The 20,642-nt window shown below is 44.7% G+C and overlaps 1 protein-coding gene across 1 annotated transcript in view; it reads right to left on the bottom strand.

Moving 5' to 3' along the window:
• The window catches only part of SMC6 (structural maintenance of chromosomes 6), a 332,391-nt gene extending 312,885 nt beyond the window's left edge, over nt 1-19,506 (bottom strand). Inside the window, exons 1-2 of the mRNA XM_082248885.1 lie at nt 19,391-19,506; nt 4,253-4,362 (exon numbers count right to left, since the gene is read on the bottom strand). Of these exons, the coding sequence (XP_082105011.1) occupies nt 4,253-4,360 (108 nt within the window). The 5' untranslated portion in view covers nt 4,361-4,362; nt 19,391-19,506. The remainder of the gene's footprint in view (nt 1-4,252; nt 4,363-19,390) is intronic.
• Nucleotides 19,507-20,642: the final 1,136 nt, after the last annotated feature.

The raw sequence follows: 20,642 nt of genomic DNA, 5'->3' as shown, positions 1-20,642 counted from the left end.
AAACGTCCTAAAAATTCCAGCATTCAAAGGGACTTTTAACAATGTCCCGTGTACATGGAGCCTAACTCCCCAGCAGGGACCAGGAGGATGCGAGCCCCAGACACAGACATGAGGGAGGGAGAACAGACCCAGCAGACTGTCATCCCACACAGAGGCCCCACACAGAGTACTACTTACCCGACCAAGATGGCGTGGGTGCCTCTCCACGACGGGAACCTCCCACCCCAGGTGTCGGTGGTGCGTTCGCCCCCAAGGACAGGGGCAGGTCGTTTGCGAGGCCAGGGCGTACGCATACCCTGCTAAACGCTCGATGGCGGGCTGGGATTCCATAAGATCCTCTGTCCTGGAGTACCAGGATGACTATTCCGATTCCCAGCTCCGCAAACGCTATAGTCTTCCGAAGATCCGACTAACTAAGCGCAGAACAAATAAAAAGCTAGTAGTGCAAGGAAAACATTTTTGCAGAAAATACAAGTAATAAAACAGAGAAGAAAAGCTGAGACATGTAGCCCCAGCACAGGGAAAGCCTATCTTACTCCTATCTCGGCAGAAGACAAACTGAATTGGGAATGAGGCTAGCCGGGGGTATTGGACCAGTGAGACAGCCCCCTGTAGGTGCGTCTATGTAAATTGCTTTGTTTTTAAACAAGTCTTATGCCTAGCTTGCTCCTGTGGATAGAGATCAATACCCATTGGTGAAGACTGTATGAGTGGGCGGCGACTGTCAGAGGACGTAAGAGAAAACAAAATATTCTGAAAAGAATAAAAAACTGAGACCAAAGCAGGAAACCTAGGTTCTACTCCTTCTCCAGGCAGAAACAAACTGGTTTGCTGAGCTGAGTGTGGGTGGGTTATGCCTGCGGGGACAACTCAGTGGGCATGTACATGTAAATTCTTTACTGCCTAAACTACTCCTGCAAGGGGCAGCATAACCCATTCAGCTGATGAAGATGAGGCTGCGTCTGTCGGTGGACAATAGAAAAAAATCTTCATTTTGCAAAGAATTGTGGGAAAAAATTACAACTTCAAATAACTCACCATGCCTATTAATACCTTGGAATGTCTACTTTCCAAAAAGGGGTAATTTGGGGGGTAGTTGTACTTTCCTAGCTTGTTAAGAGTCTTAAGAAATGAGATAGGCTGTTATTAAATCAGGTGTGATCAAATTTCAATAATTGGCATCATAGCTTGTAGACTCTAACCGTAACACCAAATAATTTATACTTATTTGTTTTTTTTACCAAAGATATGTAGCAGTATAACTTTTGGCCAAAATCTATGAAGAAAAATTACTAGATTTGCAAAATTTTAAAAACTGAAATGAACATTTTAGGTCTTTTTTCATTTATAGCGCAAAAAATAAAAAAACCCAATGATGATTAAAGCGGAGTTCCAGCCATTTGACTCACCTGTCCAACGGTCCAGCGATGCGGCCGCCCGAAGCCTCGATCCTCTCCCTCGGCATCACTGCTGTGGGCACCCGGCTGTTACAGTTTGCGGCTTCACAGCCGGGTACCCACTGCGCATGCGCGAGTCGCGCTGCGCGCTGTGATTGGCCGGCAATCTTCTGGGACCTCTGACGTGTCCCAGAAGATTGCAGGGAGGGAGGGGGAGAGGAGAACTTCCGCTCAGGGCGCCGCGGCGCTCCGAGCGGAAGTGGGAGCGGGTACCTGTCAAAACTAGGTACCCGCTCCCCCCCCAAAAAAATGACATGCCAAATGTGGCATGTCAGGGGGGTAGGAACACCTAAAGAGGAAGTTCCACTTTTGGGTGGAACTCCGCTTTAAATACCACCAAAAGAAAGCTCTATTTGTGTGAAAAAAGGTGAAAATGTCATATGGGTACAGTGTTGCATGACTGAGTAATTGTCATTCAAAATGTGAGCGCACTGAAAGCTGAAAATTAATCTGGTTAGGAACTCTTATCAGTTAGTATTGTTTCCAGCTGTGTGGACTGAAAAATGCCTCCTCCTTTGGTAAAAAAGAAAATAAAAAAAAGAAGAGGGGGTGGCGATTGTGGTCTTGTTCTAGGGTGTCAACACTACTCCTCCATAAATATAGTACAGTGAGAGATCATAAGCCCCACCCCATAGGACAGGAAACAAATACTTTCAGGTTAAAATATTAAGAAAAAGTATTTGAAAAAGAAATGAATGCAACCACAATGAAAATTGGCCATACATGGCTTGAATTTCAGACTATTCCCATGAATAGGCCCTGCTGGCACCACCCACCCAGACAAACTTCTATTGAGAAAGTGAAGTAGCAAAGCAGAAAAAGGTAGCCAAACTTTGACTGGAGCTCCTCTTTAAGGACTGGTAATAAATATGAAATGCGTATTCTTGAGTTTAGATACAATTTCAGGAAAAAAAAAAAACAAAAAACAAAACTGTATGAGAAGCTTAACCACTTCAATATCAGGCGATTTCTGGCACTCCGCTCCTACATGTAAAATTCATCATTTTTTTTTTTTGCTAGAAAATTACTCGGAACCCCCAAACATTATATATATTTTTTTTAGCAGAGACCCTAGGGAATAAAATGGCGGTCATTGCAACTTTTTGTCACACGTTATTTGCGCAGAAAATTTTCAAATGCGTTTTGGGGGGGGGGTTGTTTTGTGAATTAAAAAAAAAAAAAAAAAAAAAAAAACACTAAAGTTAACCCAATTTTTTGTTACACCGAGTAAATGGATACCCAACATATCACGCTTTAAAATTGCGCACACTAGTGGAATGAAGCAAAACTTAGGTACTTAAAAATCTCTATAGGTGATGCTTTAAAATATTTTACAGGTTACCAGTTTAGAGTTACAGTGGAGTCTAATGTTTGCGGCGATACTTCACATGTATGGATTGAACGTCGTTTACATAGGTGGCCGCGACGTACGCATGCGTTCGCTTCTGTGTGCGAGCTAAACGGGACACTTTAAATTTTTCTTTTTTTGTTTATTTTATTTATTATTTTTTTTACATTTTCCATTTAATTTTTATTTCTTTGATCACTTTTATTCCTATTACAAGGAATGTAAACATCCCTATATAGGGCTAGAAAGCCTGAAAAAAAAAAAAAAAAACGATCTCAGCTGAATGCAGAGATCTCGGCAGTATGGAAACTGCCAGGCCGGGCGGGACACCATCACATCGCGCCCAGGCCTCCAAGAGTCATAGAGACTGCCGGGCATCATCTGGTCCTCGCAGTCTCTATGGTACATTTCCTCCAGGCGGCCGATTCCTTCTCCGGCTCGCCCATAGTACGGGCGAGCCAGTAGAAGCACCAGAGGGCGGTGAGTCCCCTCCTGCCGCCTGTAAGAACGATCAGATATCCCCACTTAAACCCCACGACGTCATATGACGCGAGCCCGGGAGAAGTGGTTAAGTTGGAAATTGAATGCTCTTTTGCATTCAACAGATACATTCTAAATCTCATTAATCCAAGCCTAGCTTAAGGGCCATATACACGGACTGAAAATCGGGTGGCATCGACCGGTGTGTAGGGCAGCCAGACTGACAAAAGCCACCGTTTGGTCCGCCTCTGTCAAAGGGACATGAACAAAAAAGATCTGTCGATCGGCAGCCAATCAGCGCTTCCAGTCAATGGCAGAGCACTGGCTGGTGTGTTCTGGTGGTGGGCGTCCACCTGTCAAGTACAGCGATCTCCCCTGCTGGGCTATTGTGTTCTAATATTGGATTGTTAGTACATGGGCTCCTCCATTTTTTAATCATTCAGCTCGCTGGGATGAAAAAAAAAAAAAAGAAAACTACTTGTGTGTACCAGACTTAAGTTTATATTGTGATGACAAATTTGGATGGACTCCGCTAGCTCAGTGGGGATTGCTCCGTTGGCAGGCAGAAGACAGGTCAATCTCCGCTCACGTGACCTGTCAGAGTCCCGCTCTCCTCTATGGGGAGATAAGATGAAAAACGGACAGCCTGTCCTTTTCATCCTATCCGACCCGCTGGACTGATGGCGAACGTATTGCCATCCATCTGTTTTCAGTGGATCTTGTCGGATCGGATATCAGGCAGGTGTCAGTGGACACGTGCACTGACATCCGCCTTCCCATAGAGGAGAATGGATGGGCCCGATCAGGTGCACCTGAAAAAACGGACAGGCGGACCTGATCGGTCCGATCGTGTTAAAGAGTCCTTAACCTTTGGAATTTGTTTCTATATTGAATTAAACTCACATGCCAACTGACCCTTACTCCATTATTTGCATTTGATCAGAGAAACATAAAACCTTTTACTTACTGCCTGAGACCCCTCTCCAGAAGAAGAATCTTGATCATCATCATCTGGCCTTGCTCTTTTACCATGTCCAGAGGTACCCAGTGGGCTGGTTTCCTTTCTTTTGCCCATTGCTGTTAAAAACAAAAAAAAAAAATAAAACACCTTTTAAAAAAATAAAACAATTAAACTTCATCCTTATTTAACATTGTGATATTAAACTGTCAGCTTTCGTTAGCATTTCAGCAGCTGATTTAATCCCTTATTAAGTGAATGCAGTTTCTTAATCTTTTTATCCTTGTCTTATTTGGAGCCATTACCACTGCCCAAAGTTTCCTGTTTCAGGCAACCCTTGCAATAGAAACACACAGCCCTGCAAACTAGGATTGCAAGGCACACCCCTATAAACACCCCCCCCCCACCTTCTTTAAGCTGACAGACTGACTGGAGACTGCACTGCCTACTGTTAACCCATTCCTGTGAAGACTGGGAGTTCTGAAAGGTTCACTGAAAGAGCAGTAGCAATGAAAGTTGTAAACTGCAAGTGCTGGTGTAAGAATTTTGACAGATAGGGGTTGATTTACTAAAACTGGGGTGTGCAAAATCTGGTGCAGCTCTGCATAGAGAGCAATCAGGTTTTTTTTTGGCAAGGCTTCAACAGTAGGTTACACCAACATTTCCTATTCCTGATATGTGCCTGCGGCTCCGTGTGCTTGTATGAGAAAAATATCCTGTACCCTTTGTATGAAACCCCTGGTGTTCCTGCCAGTCCCTCTGCTTTCCAAATATAAACTGACTACACTAAGCAAGTGAACACATCGTGGTCAGATTTCTAGCTGTGCTGAAAACTCAGTCTGCTCTAGGGCTGCACGATATTGGAAAAAATGTACATTGCAATATTTTTTTTCCAACGATATATATTGCGATATTGAGAGAGCCGTCAATCCAGGCTAAAGTCAACAATTACCGGCTGGGACAGCCAGGGTTAATGTTACTGTAGGGATGGGATGAGTATTGCAGCAGCCTTCTTCTGATTGTGTTATACTGCACTGGGACAGCCAGGGTTAATGTTGCTGTAGGGATGCTGGGATGGAAATCATGGACATGGAGTATTGCAATGCAGGCAGCAGCACAGCCTTCTTCTTCTTATAATTGCAGTCAGATACAGCCAGGGCTGGCCAGGGTTAATAATGGTATATATTTATCAGGCAGCACTATTGACACTCAGTGACAGTGTACTGTGGATGACAATCTGGATTAGGCACAGTCACTCTCAGTCGGGACACTGAACAGTGGTGGTAGGAGAGGAGCCGGTAGAAGAACACAGCCTCAGCCTGACTCGACAATCATCCGTCCAGACTCCAGCCCACACGTTCGGTGGAGTCTGCCGCCCTGCAGCTAGTTCTCTTGACCGGCGGCACAGCGAACCAATCACGCTGTGAGTAGCGGCACAGAAAGAACCAATCAGGTGTGCAGGCACGCGTGATTGGTTAGCTGTGCAGCTACTCACGGCGCGCTGCTCACTGAACTGTGAGTCCGAGTCCCGACTGACCTCTCCCTGCCGCTGGCGCTGAACTGCGAGTCCTCCTCCCGCCGACTTCTCCCTGCCTAATATCGCATCCTCGGCATTGCGAATATCGCCCACCCCTTCTGCATGATAGTCTATAGCACATCGACTATCGTTCAGCCCAAGTCTGCTCTTTTCCAATGATCAGACTTGTCCTGACCCCCCCAACCCCACAAACAGCCTTTTACTGGGAAGCTCAGTGTACTGTGGCTTCTCCTCCCCCCCCCCCCCCCCCCAGCCCTTATGCAGCTGAGAACAGAGAGAATGTGATCACTTAAGAAAAACGGGACAAGGGGTATATATATATATATATATATATATATATATATATATATATATATATATATATATATATATATATATATATATTTTTTTTTTTTTTTTTTATATCTATCCAAAAATGTTTTGCCTTTCATTTGTATTTTAAACTGAATGGATTTTTTTACAAGGAGATCGTTTACAATCACTTTAATTGAACAAACTGAAAGCGATTCTAAAGGCGGAAGGTTTATCATCTTAATGCATTCTATGCATAAAGTGATTGTAAAGTCTTGGTGTAAAGTTTGTACAGTTGGTTTTGCACAGGGCAGCCTGGATCCTGTTCTTCTCGGGTCTCTCTCCACTGCTCCTGGCCCCTCCCTCCTGTTGAGTGCCCCCACAGCAAGTGGCTTGCTATGGGGGCACCCGAGCCAAGCTGCAGCTTCTTGTGTCTATTCAGACATGGAGCTGTGGTTAAGCCTGCCCTCTCTCCTGAAGGCTTTTTATCTTAAAGCATTCTAAAAAAAAAAAAAAAGATAAGATAAAAGCAGCCACACTAATAATTTCCTGAGCACCTTCTTGACCCAGCGATGTTGTACGAGAGCCTCGGCTGTCTGGGACTCTCCCTCCTGATTGCCTGGGACACAGCAGTGGGTGCAGTCAGTGAGCCAATGAGGAGAGAGAGGGTGCAGGGCCAAGCCAAGGCCCTGTGTCTGAATGGACACACAGAGCAGCAGCTCGGCTCAGGTGCCCCCACAGCACTGGGCAGGAGAGAGGGGCCAGGAGCGCTGGTGGGGGACCCAAGAAAAGAAGGATCTGGGCTGCTCTGTGCAAAGCCACTGCAAAGAGCAGGTAAGTATAACATGTTTTTTTTTGGTAAACATTACGAAACACAAGACTTTAATATCACTTAAATTTAGAGGCAGACTCACTACTATGCACAGCTGTATTAGATTTTGAACTCTTCCGTTTTAGTAAATTAACCCCATAGTTTACTGCGGAAGGTTTATTTTACTATGTTCAATGTGTTAGGCCAGCAAAAAAAAAAAAAAAAAAGGTGAGCGTTTAATACTACCTCACCTCTATCATGAGTTTAGACTAATTGAAGATATAGTCCACCTTTGGAGAGAAAAAAAAAAAAAATGCTAAGAATAAATGGACCTACATTAATAATATTAAAAAATGTTCATTTCATATTTTGCATTGGAGTCTGAACAGCATTGCAACCACGATCAGTTCAATGTAGATTCCTGACACCCCAGGTATGGAGCCACCATTATAAGGCCCTTTTCACACATACGGTCCGTTTTTCATCCATCCGTTGATGGATGAAAAACGGACATCAATGCATCTCTATGTAAAAATGGATGATCATCCGTTAACATCCGTTTTCATCCGCTTCCGTTAATGTCCGTTTTTTTGGACCGGATGAATGCCCTATTTTTCATCCGTCAAAAAAACGGACGGAAAACTGATACATTTGACGTGACTGAACTGATAAACTGAACGGACCGTATGTGTGAAAGGGGCCTAAGGCTGACAGAAGTAATCAGTGATTTAGCATCACACTTGCGCTCCGCTGAGATCTACAAGTCCCTCTGCCAATCCCTGTGATTGGATAACACAGCTGTATGAGCAGAGGGACGCTGAATTCAAAAGAAAAATCCACGATTCAAAGGAAAAGGGGTCATTTGAGGGGTGGGGGCTGTGGAATGTGAAAGCCAACAGACGTGCTCCAGGTGAGGCAATTTGAGTTTGTTAGACTCCACAAATGGGTGCTCACCCCGGCTCGCTTCCTTGGAACAAATACTGGAGAAAGGATTGGCTGCACATCATGACTTATCCGGAGTTCTTTCATTGCAACATCGCAAAGTGACACACACACAGGGCAATGACAGGCTACAGATGGTTGACGCGTTTCACACAAGGACGCTGTGCTTAATCATAACCTGCTGTGCTGTGGAAATTGACCAGGTTACATTAGAAACTTGGATATACCATAAAACAAGGTCACAATGGTGGACTAAGCCAGAATCATCTGACGTGTTATACTTTGGCTCAAGGTCAGCTATTTGCTTTTTTAATGGCCTGGCTTGAAATACAATTTCATTCTTAAAAGGGAAGGGAAGTTCTGCTTTTTAGGGTGTACCATTTCTGTAAGGTACTCACTTCCACTTCTGCTGGGATCACCTACGTGGTCTCAGCATAAGTCTGCCCCCTAGCTACCTCCTGGGACACATCTGTTGGTCCATTCACAAAGCACAGTGAGAATAGTCAAATACACAGTGGAAAGCTGGCTGTGAAGCTACAGGGAATCAACTTCCCACATCCTAGATGGCTGCACCAGGGACCCTAAGATCGGCAAAGAACCAGCCCAGGTGAGGACCGTGCTGTATCCCCAGAAAAGGTATTTGTCCTTTTATTAACCACTTTAGCACCGGAAGATTTTGCTGCTCAATGACCAGGCCACTTTTTTCAACTTGGCACTGCTTTAACAGACAATTGCGCGGTCATGCAATGCCGTACCCAAACAAAATTTACGTCCTTTTTTTCCCACAAACAGAGCTTTCTTTTGGTGGTATTTGATCACCTCTGCGCTTTTTATTTTTTGCGATGATAAAAAAAAAAAAAAAAGAGCGAAAATTTTGCAAAAAATTTACATTTTCTAGCTTGACTGTTAAAAAATATCCAATATATTCAATTTTTGTCATATATTTAGGCCAAAATGTATTTAGCTACATGTCTTTGACAAAAAAAAAAAAAAATTCTCAAGGAGCGTATTTTTATCCACTTTAACCACTTAAGCCCCGGAAGATTTTACCCCCTTCCTGACCAGGGCCTATTTTGCGATTCGGCACTGCGTTACTTTAAAGGACAATTGCGCGGTTATGCGACGCTGTATCTAAACGAATTTGACGTCCTTTTTTTCCCCACAAACAGAGCTTTCTTTTGGTGGTATTTGATCACCTGTGCGATTTTTTGATCATGCGCTATAAACAACAAAAAGCGTCAATTTTGCAAAAATAACAATATTTTTCACATTTTTTTTTTTTATATGAAATTCCCAAAAGAAATGTAAAAATCTAATTTTTTTTAACATTTTAGGCCAATTTGTTTTCTGCTACCTATGTTTGGTAAAAAATTGCAAAAAGCGTATTTTGATTGGTTTGCGCAAAAGTTATTGCGTTTACTAAGGGAAAGATTGTCTTTTTTTTTTTTTTTAACAAGTAATGGCGGCAATCTGTGATTTTTTTTGCGGGACTGCGACATTGTGGCGGACAGATCGGACCCTTGACTGACATTTTTGACACTTTTGGGGTTACCAGTGACATTACTACAGTAATCAGTGCTATACATATGCACTGTTACTGTAAAAATGACACTGGCAGGGAAGGAGTTAACTTTATTTGAGAAGGAGGGGTTAAGTGTGTCCCTAGGGGCGTGCTTCTAACTGTGCTTGGATGTGGCTTGAGGTGTAAGAACAGAGATCAACGGTCCTACATAGCAGAACCGTATGATCACTATTCATACACAGGGGAGAATGACAGGCGGCTGTGTTTACATTAGCCGCCTGCCTTTCTCCCGCTGTAACAGACAAACGCGAGTGCCCGGCCAGGCACACGCGCGGGGGGGGGGGTCTGTGAGCGAGCGGGAGCACGCCTCCAGCGGCGCGCGCTCGCTCCCTAGAGCCTCACATGCTAGCGACGTAGGCCTACGTCACTTTGCCTGTGAGGGGCTGACTGCCGACGTAAATAGTCGTTAGGCAGTCGGCAAGTGGTTAAGACCGGAAGATTTTATCCACTTCCTGACCAGGCCATATTTTGCGATTTGGCACTGCGTTACTTTAACGGACAATTCGTGCGATGCTGTACACAAACGACATTTACGTCCTTTTTTCCCCCACAAATAGAGATATATTTTGGGGGTATTTGATCACCTGTGCGATTTTTAATTCTTGCGCCATAAACAAAAAAAAAAAAAAAAAAAAAAGAAGGGCGACAACTTTGAAAAATAATTTTGAAAAAAACAAATAACATTCCCAAAAAAAAAAAAAAAAATGTAAAAATCTAAATTTTTTACCATTTTAAGCCAATCTGACATTTTTGACACTTTTGGGGGTACCAGTGACATTACTACAGTAATCAGAGCTAAAAATATGCACTGTTGCTGTAATAATGACACTGGCAGGGAAGGGGTTAACACTGTTGGTGATAAAGAGGTTAAATTTATGCCTCATGCTTACTGACGTGTGTGGGGGGAGGGGGTTCTGTGACAAAGACAGAGATCGCAGGTTCAGCTATGCTGAATCCTGTGATCTCTCCCTGTCTGTCACAGATAAGATCCGCCTGCTTTGTTTACACAAGCAGGCGGATCTTCTCACACTTTCCCCGAAGGTTGGGGAAGAGCGACGGCAATCGCCGCCTCTCCTCCTCCGTCCCGACTCCCGCTGTGTATAAACACAGCAGGAGCGAGCCTCCGGCAGTGCGCGCGCCGCCGAGATCACTAGGGGTCTAGAGGTCTACGTCGCTGGACCCAAGGGAGCCAACCTGCCGCAATAGTATTACTGTGAGCGGTCGGCAAGTGGTTAAAAGTCAGGAGCTACAGTATTAAAGCTGCTGACATTTAATTATTTTAACTGACTGAAGAACCTCTTTAAAATCCCAACTGAGAGTCTTTTGTCATACAAACAGGCACAAAAATTGGAGCAGACATATCCAGAACACATCACTGCGAAGAGTGTTAAAGTGGTTGTAAAGCCTTTGGGTTTTTCACCTTAATGTATTCTTTGCATTAAGGTGAAAAACTTTGGGCTGCAGCTCTCCCCAGACCCCCCCCCCTCCTTTTACTTCCCTAAACCTGATCTATCGATGTGCATGAGAGCAGTGGCTCAAGGTCTCCTCATTGGACAGATTGGAAAACAGCTTTCCATGGGGGCCCCCGATGAAGTGGAGGAGCCTGGAGCTCTGGCGGGGGACCCCAGAAAAAGAGGATTGGGGCTGCTCTGTGCAAAACCACTGCACAGAGCAGGTAAGTGTAGGCATGTTTATTTAAAAAGAAAAAAAAAAAACAGGGCACTTATTAAAGTGGAGTTCCACCCATTTTTAATAACTTGGATTACATAGATGTATGCAATGCCCTTTAAAACGACTTTTACCAAGGTAAACTTTTTTTTTTTTTGCTAGTAAATACCTTATTTTCTTGTTTATTCCTCCTCTCCTCACTTCCGGGTCCGATCGGCGATGACGTCATTCGGCGATTCGCAGGGGGTGCTGGGATGTTTTCCATGCCATGAAATCTCGCAGAATTACACACGAGCTGTGCTGTACTGTATGTATTGAGGCCGTGACCTGCCCCGCCTCCTCTCAGTAAGCTGTACTGTATGTATTGTTTTCAGGCCGTGCTCCGCCCCGCCTCCTTTCAGTGAGCGAGGACTGAAAGCATTATATCCTCACTGAGCTCACTGAGAGGAGGCGGGGCGGAGGTGGGGCAGGTCACGGCCTCAATACATACAGTACAGCTCAGCTCGTGTGTAATACTGCGAGATTTCATGCCATGGAAAACATCCCAGCACCCCCTGCGAATCGCCGAATGACATCATTGCCGATCGGACCCGGAAGTGAGGAGAGGAGGAATAAACAAGAAAATAAGGTATTTACTAGCAAAAAAAAAAAAAGTTTCCATTGGTAAAAGTCATTTTAAAGGGGATTACATACATCTAAAGTTACTAATATGGGTGGAACTCCCCTTTAAACCATCAAATGGTCACTGTACCGACATAAATGTAACATGCTGTTTAAATCTGACCCACAATAATATATATATTTTTTTTTTTTTTTTTTTAGTATAGTCTAGAACTCCAGGTCCAAAGCAGATCTTAATTCTGTAAAAATGTGATCATGTATGTACATACCAATTAAAATTATATTATAAACATGATACATTAATTGTATTTTTGCAATGCTAGTTCAAAGTAATGCTGAAAAAAATAAGTAATGCCATTTAGAAGGACAGGTCTCTGTAAATGTTCAATAACACCACTTATAATCTTTGCATGCTTCTGCCAGTCCTTAGCTTAACCACTTTACCACCGGAGGATTTTGCGGTCTTACGTCTGGGCCACTTTTTGCGATTCGGCGCTGTGCGACTTTAACTGACAATTGCGCGGTCGTGCGACGCCGTACCCAAACCAAATTTTATGTCCTTTTTTTCCCACAAACAGAGCTTTCTTTTGGTAGTATTTGATCACCTGTGCGATTTTTACATTTTGCGCTATAAACAAAAAAAGAGCGTTTATTTTGAGAAAATAACAATATTTTTAACATGTAAAAACCAATTTTTTTTTTAATTTTTGGCCAATTTGTTTTCTGCTACCCATGTTTGGTAAAAAAAAAAAAAAAAAAAATCACAAAAAGCGTATTTTGATTGGTTTGCACAAAAGTTATTGCGTTTACTAACAAAGGGAAAGATTTCTGTCATATTTGGTGTTTTTTTTTAACGCGTAATGGCGGCGATCTGCGATTTTTTTGCGGTACTGCGACATTGCGGCGGACAGATCGGACCCTTGACTGACATTTTTGACACTTTTGGGGGTACCAGTGACATTACTGCAGTAATCAGTGCTATAAATATGCACTGTTACTGTAAAAATTACACTGGCAGGGAAGGGGTTAATTTTATTGGAGAGGGAGGGGTTAATGTATGCCTGGTGCTTACTGACGTGTGGGGGGGGAGGTGACTGTGTGAGACAGGGACAGATCGGATGTCCAGCTATGCTGAACACTCCGATCTGTCACTCCCTGTCACTTGGGAGATCCGCCTGCTTGTGTTTACACAGGCGGGCGGATCTCCACACTAGATCCCCGACGATCGGGGAAGAGCTGCGGCGATTGCCGCTGCTCCTCCCCTGGCCTGACTCCCGCTGTGACCGAAAACAGCGGGAGTGAGCCTCCGGCGGTGCACAAGCGCCGCCCAGAAGGGGGAGTGTCTGACGACGTAGTACTACGTCGTCAGACGATAACGAGCCACTCTGCCGCAGTAATATTACTGTGGGCGGTGGTAAAGTGGTTAAAAAGCAGTACAGGGACATGTCCAGACACTGCACCCTGTAGCATAAGAGCAGTAATCCTGTTGTTGATATAACAATGCTCATATTCCACTCACCGCTAGGTCACTATGGCTTTGCAGAGGTACATTAGTAGTGAAGTAGTGGACAGAAGGTGAAACCACTGTGCACACCGAGGGACTCAGTTATTGAACACATCAGGAAATACGTCAGATGCTGGCTCCCATGGTCTCACTAGATCCCACCTATCCCCTCACCAATTGAAAAAGGATATGATTGGGGGATTCACTAGACAATAAAGTGGAAAAAGAGAGGGCGGGCCATGGGGTGACAAAGACTTCTGCCCTTTTTTGCAGTACAAGGGCAAACTGGTAATAACCACATGCAAATTTACCTGAATTTTCAATTTGCAATTGACAATTGACAAAGGTCAGCTGTAGGTCAAATGCAACGGTAAATGATCTCTGACAGGCTCATTTATTGCTACAGCCTCTAACTTATTTTAAGTACTACTGTGGTATGCAGCCTGTGGTAATCATCAGGGGACCTCTAACCTTTGGGTCAATGGTCCGCGGCCTGGGCTGCGAAGGCTGCACGGTCAGAGGTGCAGCAGCGGATGAGCAAAGAGATGATAGGGGTGACCGACAGTCACCAGCTATCTGCTCATGGAGCTCTGAGAACCGGGCAATCGGCAGTATCTGATTGCTCAGTTTTCTTGAAGCCAGCGGTGGACCAATGCTGCATCCACCTAGGTAAGTAAGATTAAAACAAAAAAAACAATACTTCTCTTTTACAAACTAACCACAGTAGGCATGAGAGCACAGCATGGTCAGTTCTCTAGCTGGGCTGAGAACGCAGCCTGCTGTTTCTCCTCCGAAGATCACAAAAGCAGTGTGTTTGCCTGCATGGTACAAAAAGTACCATGCGATTCAGTTCCAGTGCAATCCAAACATAGTGCATGCACTAAATTTGGTGCGACACAGTGCGCCCCGTTCAAAATAAATGGGCTCAAATCTCACCACAGTTAATCGCTTATGAGTCACACAGCGTGTTCCTCTGCGATTCATAGTGTGAACTGGGGGTTGAAGCAGAACTTCGGAATGGTGAGTAAATCTGTACAATAGTCCAGTATAGTCAGTCGAGCAAAATCATTGACATGATGTTGATCAAAATTGGATACATAGAGAGCAATGGATGGTCCTTTAGTTTAGAGATCTGCAATGATTCTGGATCGCAGGCAGAATCACAGCGATTCTGCCCACAATCGGAGACGCCAATCTGTGAATGGAGCCTTAGATAATAGGGGGGGGACAGGCACAACATAAGAGTGGGAGGACTCACTGAATCTGTAGAAAATGGTAGCCTTCACCAATGCATCCAGTCTATATTCAACGACCTGCTAGACAGACCCCACAACTCCCCTACTGATGTGGAACACATGCACAGTGCCTTACGCCCCAGGGGAACAGATCCCGACCGTCCACGTGACGTTATTTGCTGCCTGGTGAGCTTTGCCCTGAAAGAAAACATTCTCAAGTGTGCCGGAGAGAGACGCCAGGTTCTACACGAGGGAATCGAAATTAAGCTCTTTCAAGATTTAATCATCCATCACCCTACAGCACCGGAAAGATCTTCAAGCTCACGGAACATTTCCTACAGGTGGAAAATTCCCTTTTGTCTCTCAGTCTCAGCAATGGGACGTTCTTCCTTGCTCCGTGTCCCGGAGGACCGGCAACAGTTATGAGCTGCCTTGGATATCCTGCTGCCACACTTGCCTGATTGGTACAGTGACCACCGCATCTCAGAACCATGGAATGGTGACCACTGAGAAGACCCCATGGAATGGAATGTACGGAGGCTTTGACGACAAAGATCTCATCCAGCAAACTGACACCCCCCCCCCCCCCCGCTCCAGGCTCACCGCCCGTGGCCTCGCCATCGCCAGCACACAGGAGACCCCATCAGGATGCTTGAGCTGTCTTACATACTCATCTTCCACCCCGCAGAGGTCCTCTTCTTTCCATTCATACCAAGGTTCAGTGAGTTTATCATTCTTTATACACAGTTTTCATGTTCTTTTTGATACAGTTACTGAGACCTAAATGACTAGCCGGCTTTGCTTGGAGAACATATTCTTTAACCACACCCTGGAAAATATTCCATTTGGAGCTACAAGCTCACTTTTCCTATATTACCACCCAGCATCATCTGCAGTGACTCTTCCAACAACACGTCACACCTTACATGGAAGCATACCGCCTGTCACTACTGATTGATTCTCTGATAGGTATTTGTCATATACAACTTGTACCACATAGGTCTTCCCCGACATAGGATCATCAGACCGCTCTCCTGTCTTTATACAGTCACCTTTACAGGAACGAATTTCATTCTCCGACATCTTCAGCTTGGAACCTTGATTCATCCAAAAGCATTGAGAACTGCTCAAAGGTAATGATCACTGGGATGGTAAAAAGAAATCCTCACCACCTGTACTCAAGAACGACATCTTGTCAGGGGTCTAACTTCAACATCACTCACGCCATCAACAATCCAGCTGAGATGCCGCCGCATTGATACCGGTCCTGTCCCCATGGAGGGGATCATAAAAATATCGTAATATTCTAACACCAGCCCGGTTCCAAACGGATCCCCATGTCATTGGGCCTAGAAGCCCAACCTGTCTAAACATACGCTTATTATGACCCGGGCGGGTGTTTATCCGACCTACATATTGCTACCCACCATGCAAGGCCACTGCAGGACACATGGACTACCTATCCCGAGTCCCATAAACCACTACTCATCCACTTCACTACTCCATATCACCTAGCCATGTAAAGGACAACAAGGTCTCTTCGAGTTTCATTGTGGGCCCACATGGAATGGACACCTAAATCTCCATAGATTTCCATACTCACCTACTTGGTTCAAACCTTTAAAGATTCAATATCTAGGTTTTAGTTGACGCATTTATATACATGAGTTAGTAGCTTTTTCAGCCCTATCGGCAACAATACCAGAAAAGGTATTAACATTGAAATCAACCTTGACTTGGAGCTGTTCCTATCAACAGTAGTGGCAATAACAATGAGAATAGTTCACCTTATTGCTTCGCACTGTAAAAGCGAGCCCACTAGTAGGTTTCAAATAGGGGGGGGGGGGGGCAATAGGGCTGAAAAGGCGAGTATAACCCGGAAGTAACATGTAGAGGTCACTTTCATGTCCTTCTTTTCCTTCTGGTTTCACGAAAACTAACGATAAAATGTTTAATTTATGTTCATGGAACGTTTATCTTTCGAAATTTGATCGTTCCATGATCGTAGTATCTATTGCCATTCCGATAAATCGTTCTATTTTAGAAAACTCGCACGCCCGATTTTTTTGCTAGTGTATGGCCACCATTACTTTGCAAGCTCGACGTCAGATACACTCTCAATTTCACAATCTCCTACTACATGATACCTGGCACACACTTCATCCAAGAAATAAAGACTATATTGATGGCACTTTGCCACTGCAAGTACCGGCTCGGCTCCACTCGGCCGTGCTTGGCTTGGTTTCGTTTTCCACTGCATGGTACCGCATGGTACGGTGTTGGAACGGTTCGGTATGGTTTGCTTTTCCACTAAAGTAGTAAGTGGGTGGGATAACAACGATTCTCTGACCAATCAGTGGCTAGTAGTGACAAACAGTCAAGGCTGCATGCAAAGGATTGTGGGATATGGTATCAGTATGGCCCTCTTGGTACCACAACCGAGGTGGTACTGTTTAAGCGAGCCGTACTGTTAAGTACCATACTTTTCCAACACCGTACCGTTCGGTTCCATGTAGTGGAAAAGCGCCGCCGTACCTTACCAACACCGTACCATGCAGTGGAAAAGCGCAAAAGCAAGCCGAACCGTTCGGTTCCATGCAGTGGAAAAGCGACTTTATTTTTCAACCCCAAACCAAAGATACTCCATAATTGATTATTTCTTCTTAACTCAACAGGACTTGCCTCTTTTGACCAAATCCACAACTGAACCCATGTTCCTATCTGACCACCATCCCATCTCCATTTTGCAAACCTTCCCAGAGACAGTTGAAAAATTTAAAGTGTGGCGTCTTGATGCTTCACTACTGACAGACAATGCCAACTTGGACCACATACATCTCCTGCCTCAAATCTTTCTCCAAGACAAACAACGCTCCTGACATACATCCCTTAACCCAATTGGAAGCACACAAGTGCACCATCAGAGGGGAACTCCTAACCCTCGCTTCCAAAAATAACTGAAGCAAGAATACATCAAAGACCTGATCAACCAAATTAAAAACCTGGAAGTATCACACAAAAAGACTGAAGCTGTCCAAGTCCTACAAGAACTCACACAAGTAAAATCTCTCCTATTGGATGAGCTAAATCAAATAACGAAATGCAAATTTGTCCTGACGCATAAATTAGTTTATGAATGGGGCAACGAAAGTGGAGCACTACTAGCTAGAGCAGGGCTTCCCAAAAGAGCATTCAACATGATAAGACAAGTCCAGAAACCTGATAGCACCCTTGCCACAAACAACAAAGATATAGCTGCATGCTTTGAACAATATTACGCCAATCTATACAATCTGAACCATAAGAAATCTCCCCAAGAACCCAAAACACACAGATTGACACTCATATGAGACTTTCTGAGACAGTATACCCCTAGCCCAATATCTCAAGAAGTAACTCTTGAAAACCCAAGATCAGATGAGGAATTATCCCAAGTGATCAAATGAAAGCAGGAAAGGGATCACAGAGCGTGGCGAACAGGCAGCACCATCCATGTACGCCCTCCCAGCAAAGTAAGCCTGCGCTGTAACCGTCTTTTGGCTATATCGCAGAAGGCAAGTGGTTAATTGCATATTAATTTAGGCCCCTTTCACACATACGTTCAGTTCATCAGTTCAGTCACGTCAAAAATGTATCCGTTTTTCACCCGTTGTCATCCGTTTTTCACCCGTTGTCATCCGTTTTGTTGTCATCCGTTTTCCATCAGTTGTCATCCGTTTTCCATCAGTTGTCATCCGTTTTTTGTCCGATCCGTTTTTTTCCATGGATGAAAAATAAGGCATTCATCCGTTCAAAAAAACGGACATTGACGGAAGCGGATGAAAATGGATGTTAACTGATGATCATCTGTTGTCATCCGTTGTATCTCTATGGAAAAACGGATGACATTGATGTCCGTTTTTCATCCGTCAATGGATGGATGAAAAACGGACAGCATGTGTGAAAGGGGCCTTATAGTGGCCACTGGAATTAATGACACCTCACGCACTAAACATGCCTAGCATTTAGGTGCGTCTGTTGTTGAAGTGATTCCCCCCCCCAATGGGTGTATATGCTAGGACACAGACTAACCTAGACGGGCATTTAGTGGCGGATAAAAAAAAAAATCATCAAATGTCAATATCTAACAGCCCTATGCCCTGAGGGCATCAGGCCTACGTCACGTTTGCTATCTATTTACTCAACGCGTCCTGAATTTTGTTATATTTTACCAAAGAAATGGTTCGAATATTCTAATTGTTTACACTAAAATTCATTTTAGTGTATATTTTTTTTTTAAATAGGCGATAAATAATTGCTCAAATATTGTGTAACAAAGAAAATTGCAACTCCCAACATTTTATTCCCCAGGATCTTGGCTTTCAAAAATTATATTTTGGGGAGGGGGGGGGCTGTACAGTAATTTCTAACACAAAAATCCAGATTTTAAAAAAACTGCCCCGATACACAAGTGGTTAAAGTCTACAGGGCCCAAAAATGCACAATTCTGCCCCGAAAAAAGCTCCGGACTCTTTCCAGCGTCAGGTGACAGCGCCCAGGGGTGACCAGACCTATGGAGGATAACGAGATTGCTCATGGCGAGCGTTGTCGCTCTTTTGGAATGGCGGCACACAGCGCTGGATGTGACCTGGGGGGGGGGGGCTCAGTGTGATGGACCCCCAAGTCACTGAGATAGAACCAGCATTACAGATTCCAGTCAGACCCATATTTAGTCTGGTGTAGAAGGAAAAGCACTGCACACATACAGGAGCCAGGCAGGCAGCATTTTCTGGAGAGGTCATCCCTTCATGTCTCCCTCTGAGATAATGTTACTTAAAAATAAAGCTTGTTTTCCTCACAAATCTCCCCTCCCCCAGACTATACAGCTCCTCCGACCCCGGAGAGAACACTACCGGCACAGGAAGAGGGAGTAAGCTGACAGGGTGTACATACATGTCCGGTCATATTCCAGCTTACCTGTCAGTTTCCGGTACACCGGGGCCCGCCGCTGTCACGTGACTCCCGTTACTTCTCTCACCACATTCAAACCTCCCCGACCTGAGCCACTACCGGGCGCGCTACACTCTGCGCCCCGCCCACCATTCCTCCGTCACGTGACACAGAGAATGCGCGCTCTCCTCCCGTCACCAAAACTACACCGCTCTACAGAGGAGGTCTGCAGCCCAGGCGCCATTTTCCCGGAGACCACCTGCTGCTGGCTCACATCGACCCATACTTGCTGAGTGGTTTATGAACGTTTAACCCTTTCGCTGCCAGGTCCTGTGCTCCAGTTTTAAACTCAGCTGGCCAGGCAATTTTTGTAATTTTTCCATTGCTTTTTTATTTCCGCTTACAGCTTTCAGAGTTCATAAAAGACCGCGTTCTATCAGAACATCGCTACCTATCAGATTCTGCAACCAGAAGTGACCTTCGGACGGGAACAACTTATTGCGCATGCGCCATGCGTTCCAACATGGCCGCTATGCGTTCCAATAGGTTTCCAATAGGACATCTTCTTGCAACCACAGTCTTAAATTTTACATTTATTTTAGCAGTAAACTGACCTTATAGACTGAAATAGACTATTTCACCGCGACCGAGTGAAATAGTCTATTTCACTATATAATCAGTTTGTCAATGAAAAGTTTGTGGTGTACCAAGATGGCCGTCGCCACCTTCTATCTGCAGGTTTCTCGCTATACTTTTTTTTTTTTTTTTTTTTTTAATAATTGTTTATTAACCACTTGCCGACCGCCGCACGACTATTTACTGCGGCGTTCAGCCTCTCACAGGCAGAGCGACGTAGTACTACATCGCTAGCCTGTGAGGGTCTAGGGAGCGAGCGCGCGCCCCCCGGAGGCGCGCTCCTGCTCCCGAGTGGTCACGGACCCGATCGTCCGCCGGTCACTCGTGATCGTCGGTGGAGAGGGAGAAAGGCAGGCGGCTAATGTAAACAAGCCGCCTGTCATTTTCCCCTGTGTAGAAACAGTGATCATACGGTTCTACTATGTAGAACCGTATGATCACTGTTCATACATCTCAAGCCACAGCCAATCACGGTTAGAATCACGCCCCTAGGGACACACATAGCCCCTCCCTCTCAAAAAGTTAACCCCTTCACTGCCAGTGTAATTTTGCAGTAACAGTGCATATATATAGCACTGATTACTGTAGTAATGTCACTGGTAACCCCAAAAGTGTCAAAAATGTCAGTCAAGAGTCCGATCTG

This window comes from Pelophylax lessonae (assembly GCF_965119305.1).
Source record: "Pelophylax lessonae genome assembly, chromosome: 3".
Taxonomy (NCBI): Eukaryota; Metazoa; Chordata; class Amphibia; order Anura; family Ranidae; genus Pelophylax; species Pelophylax lessonae.
The sequence above is the reverse complement of the archived record's forward strand: the minus strand, read 5'-3'. Positions and strand labels throughout refer to the sequence as shown.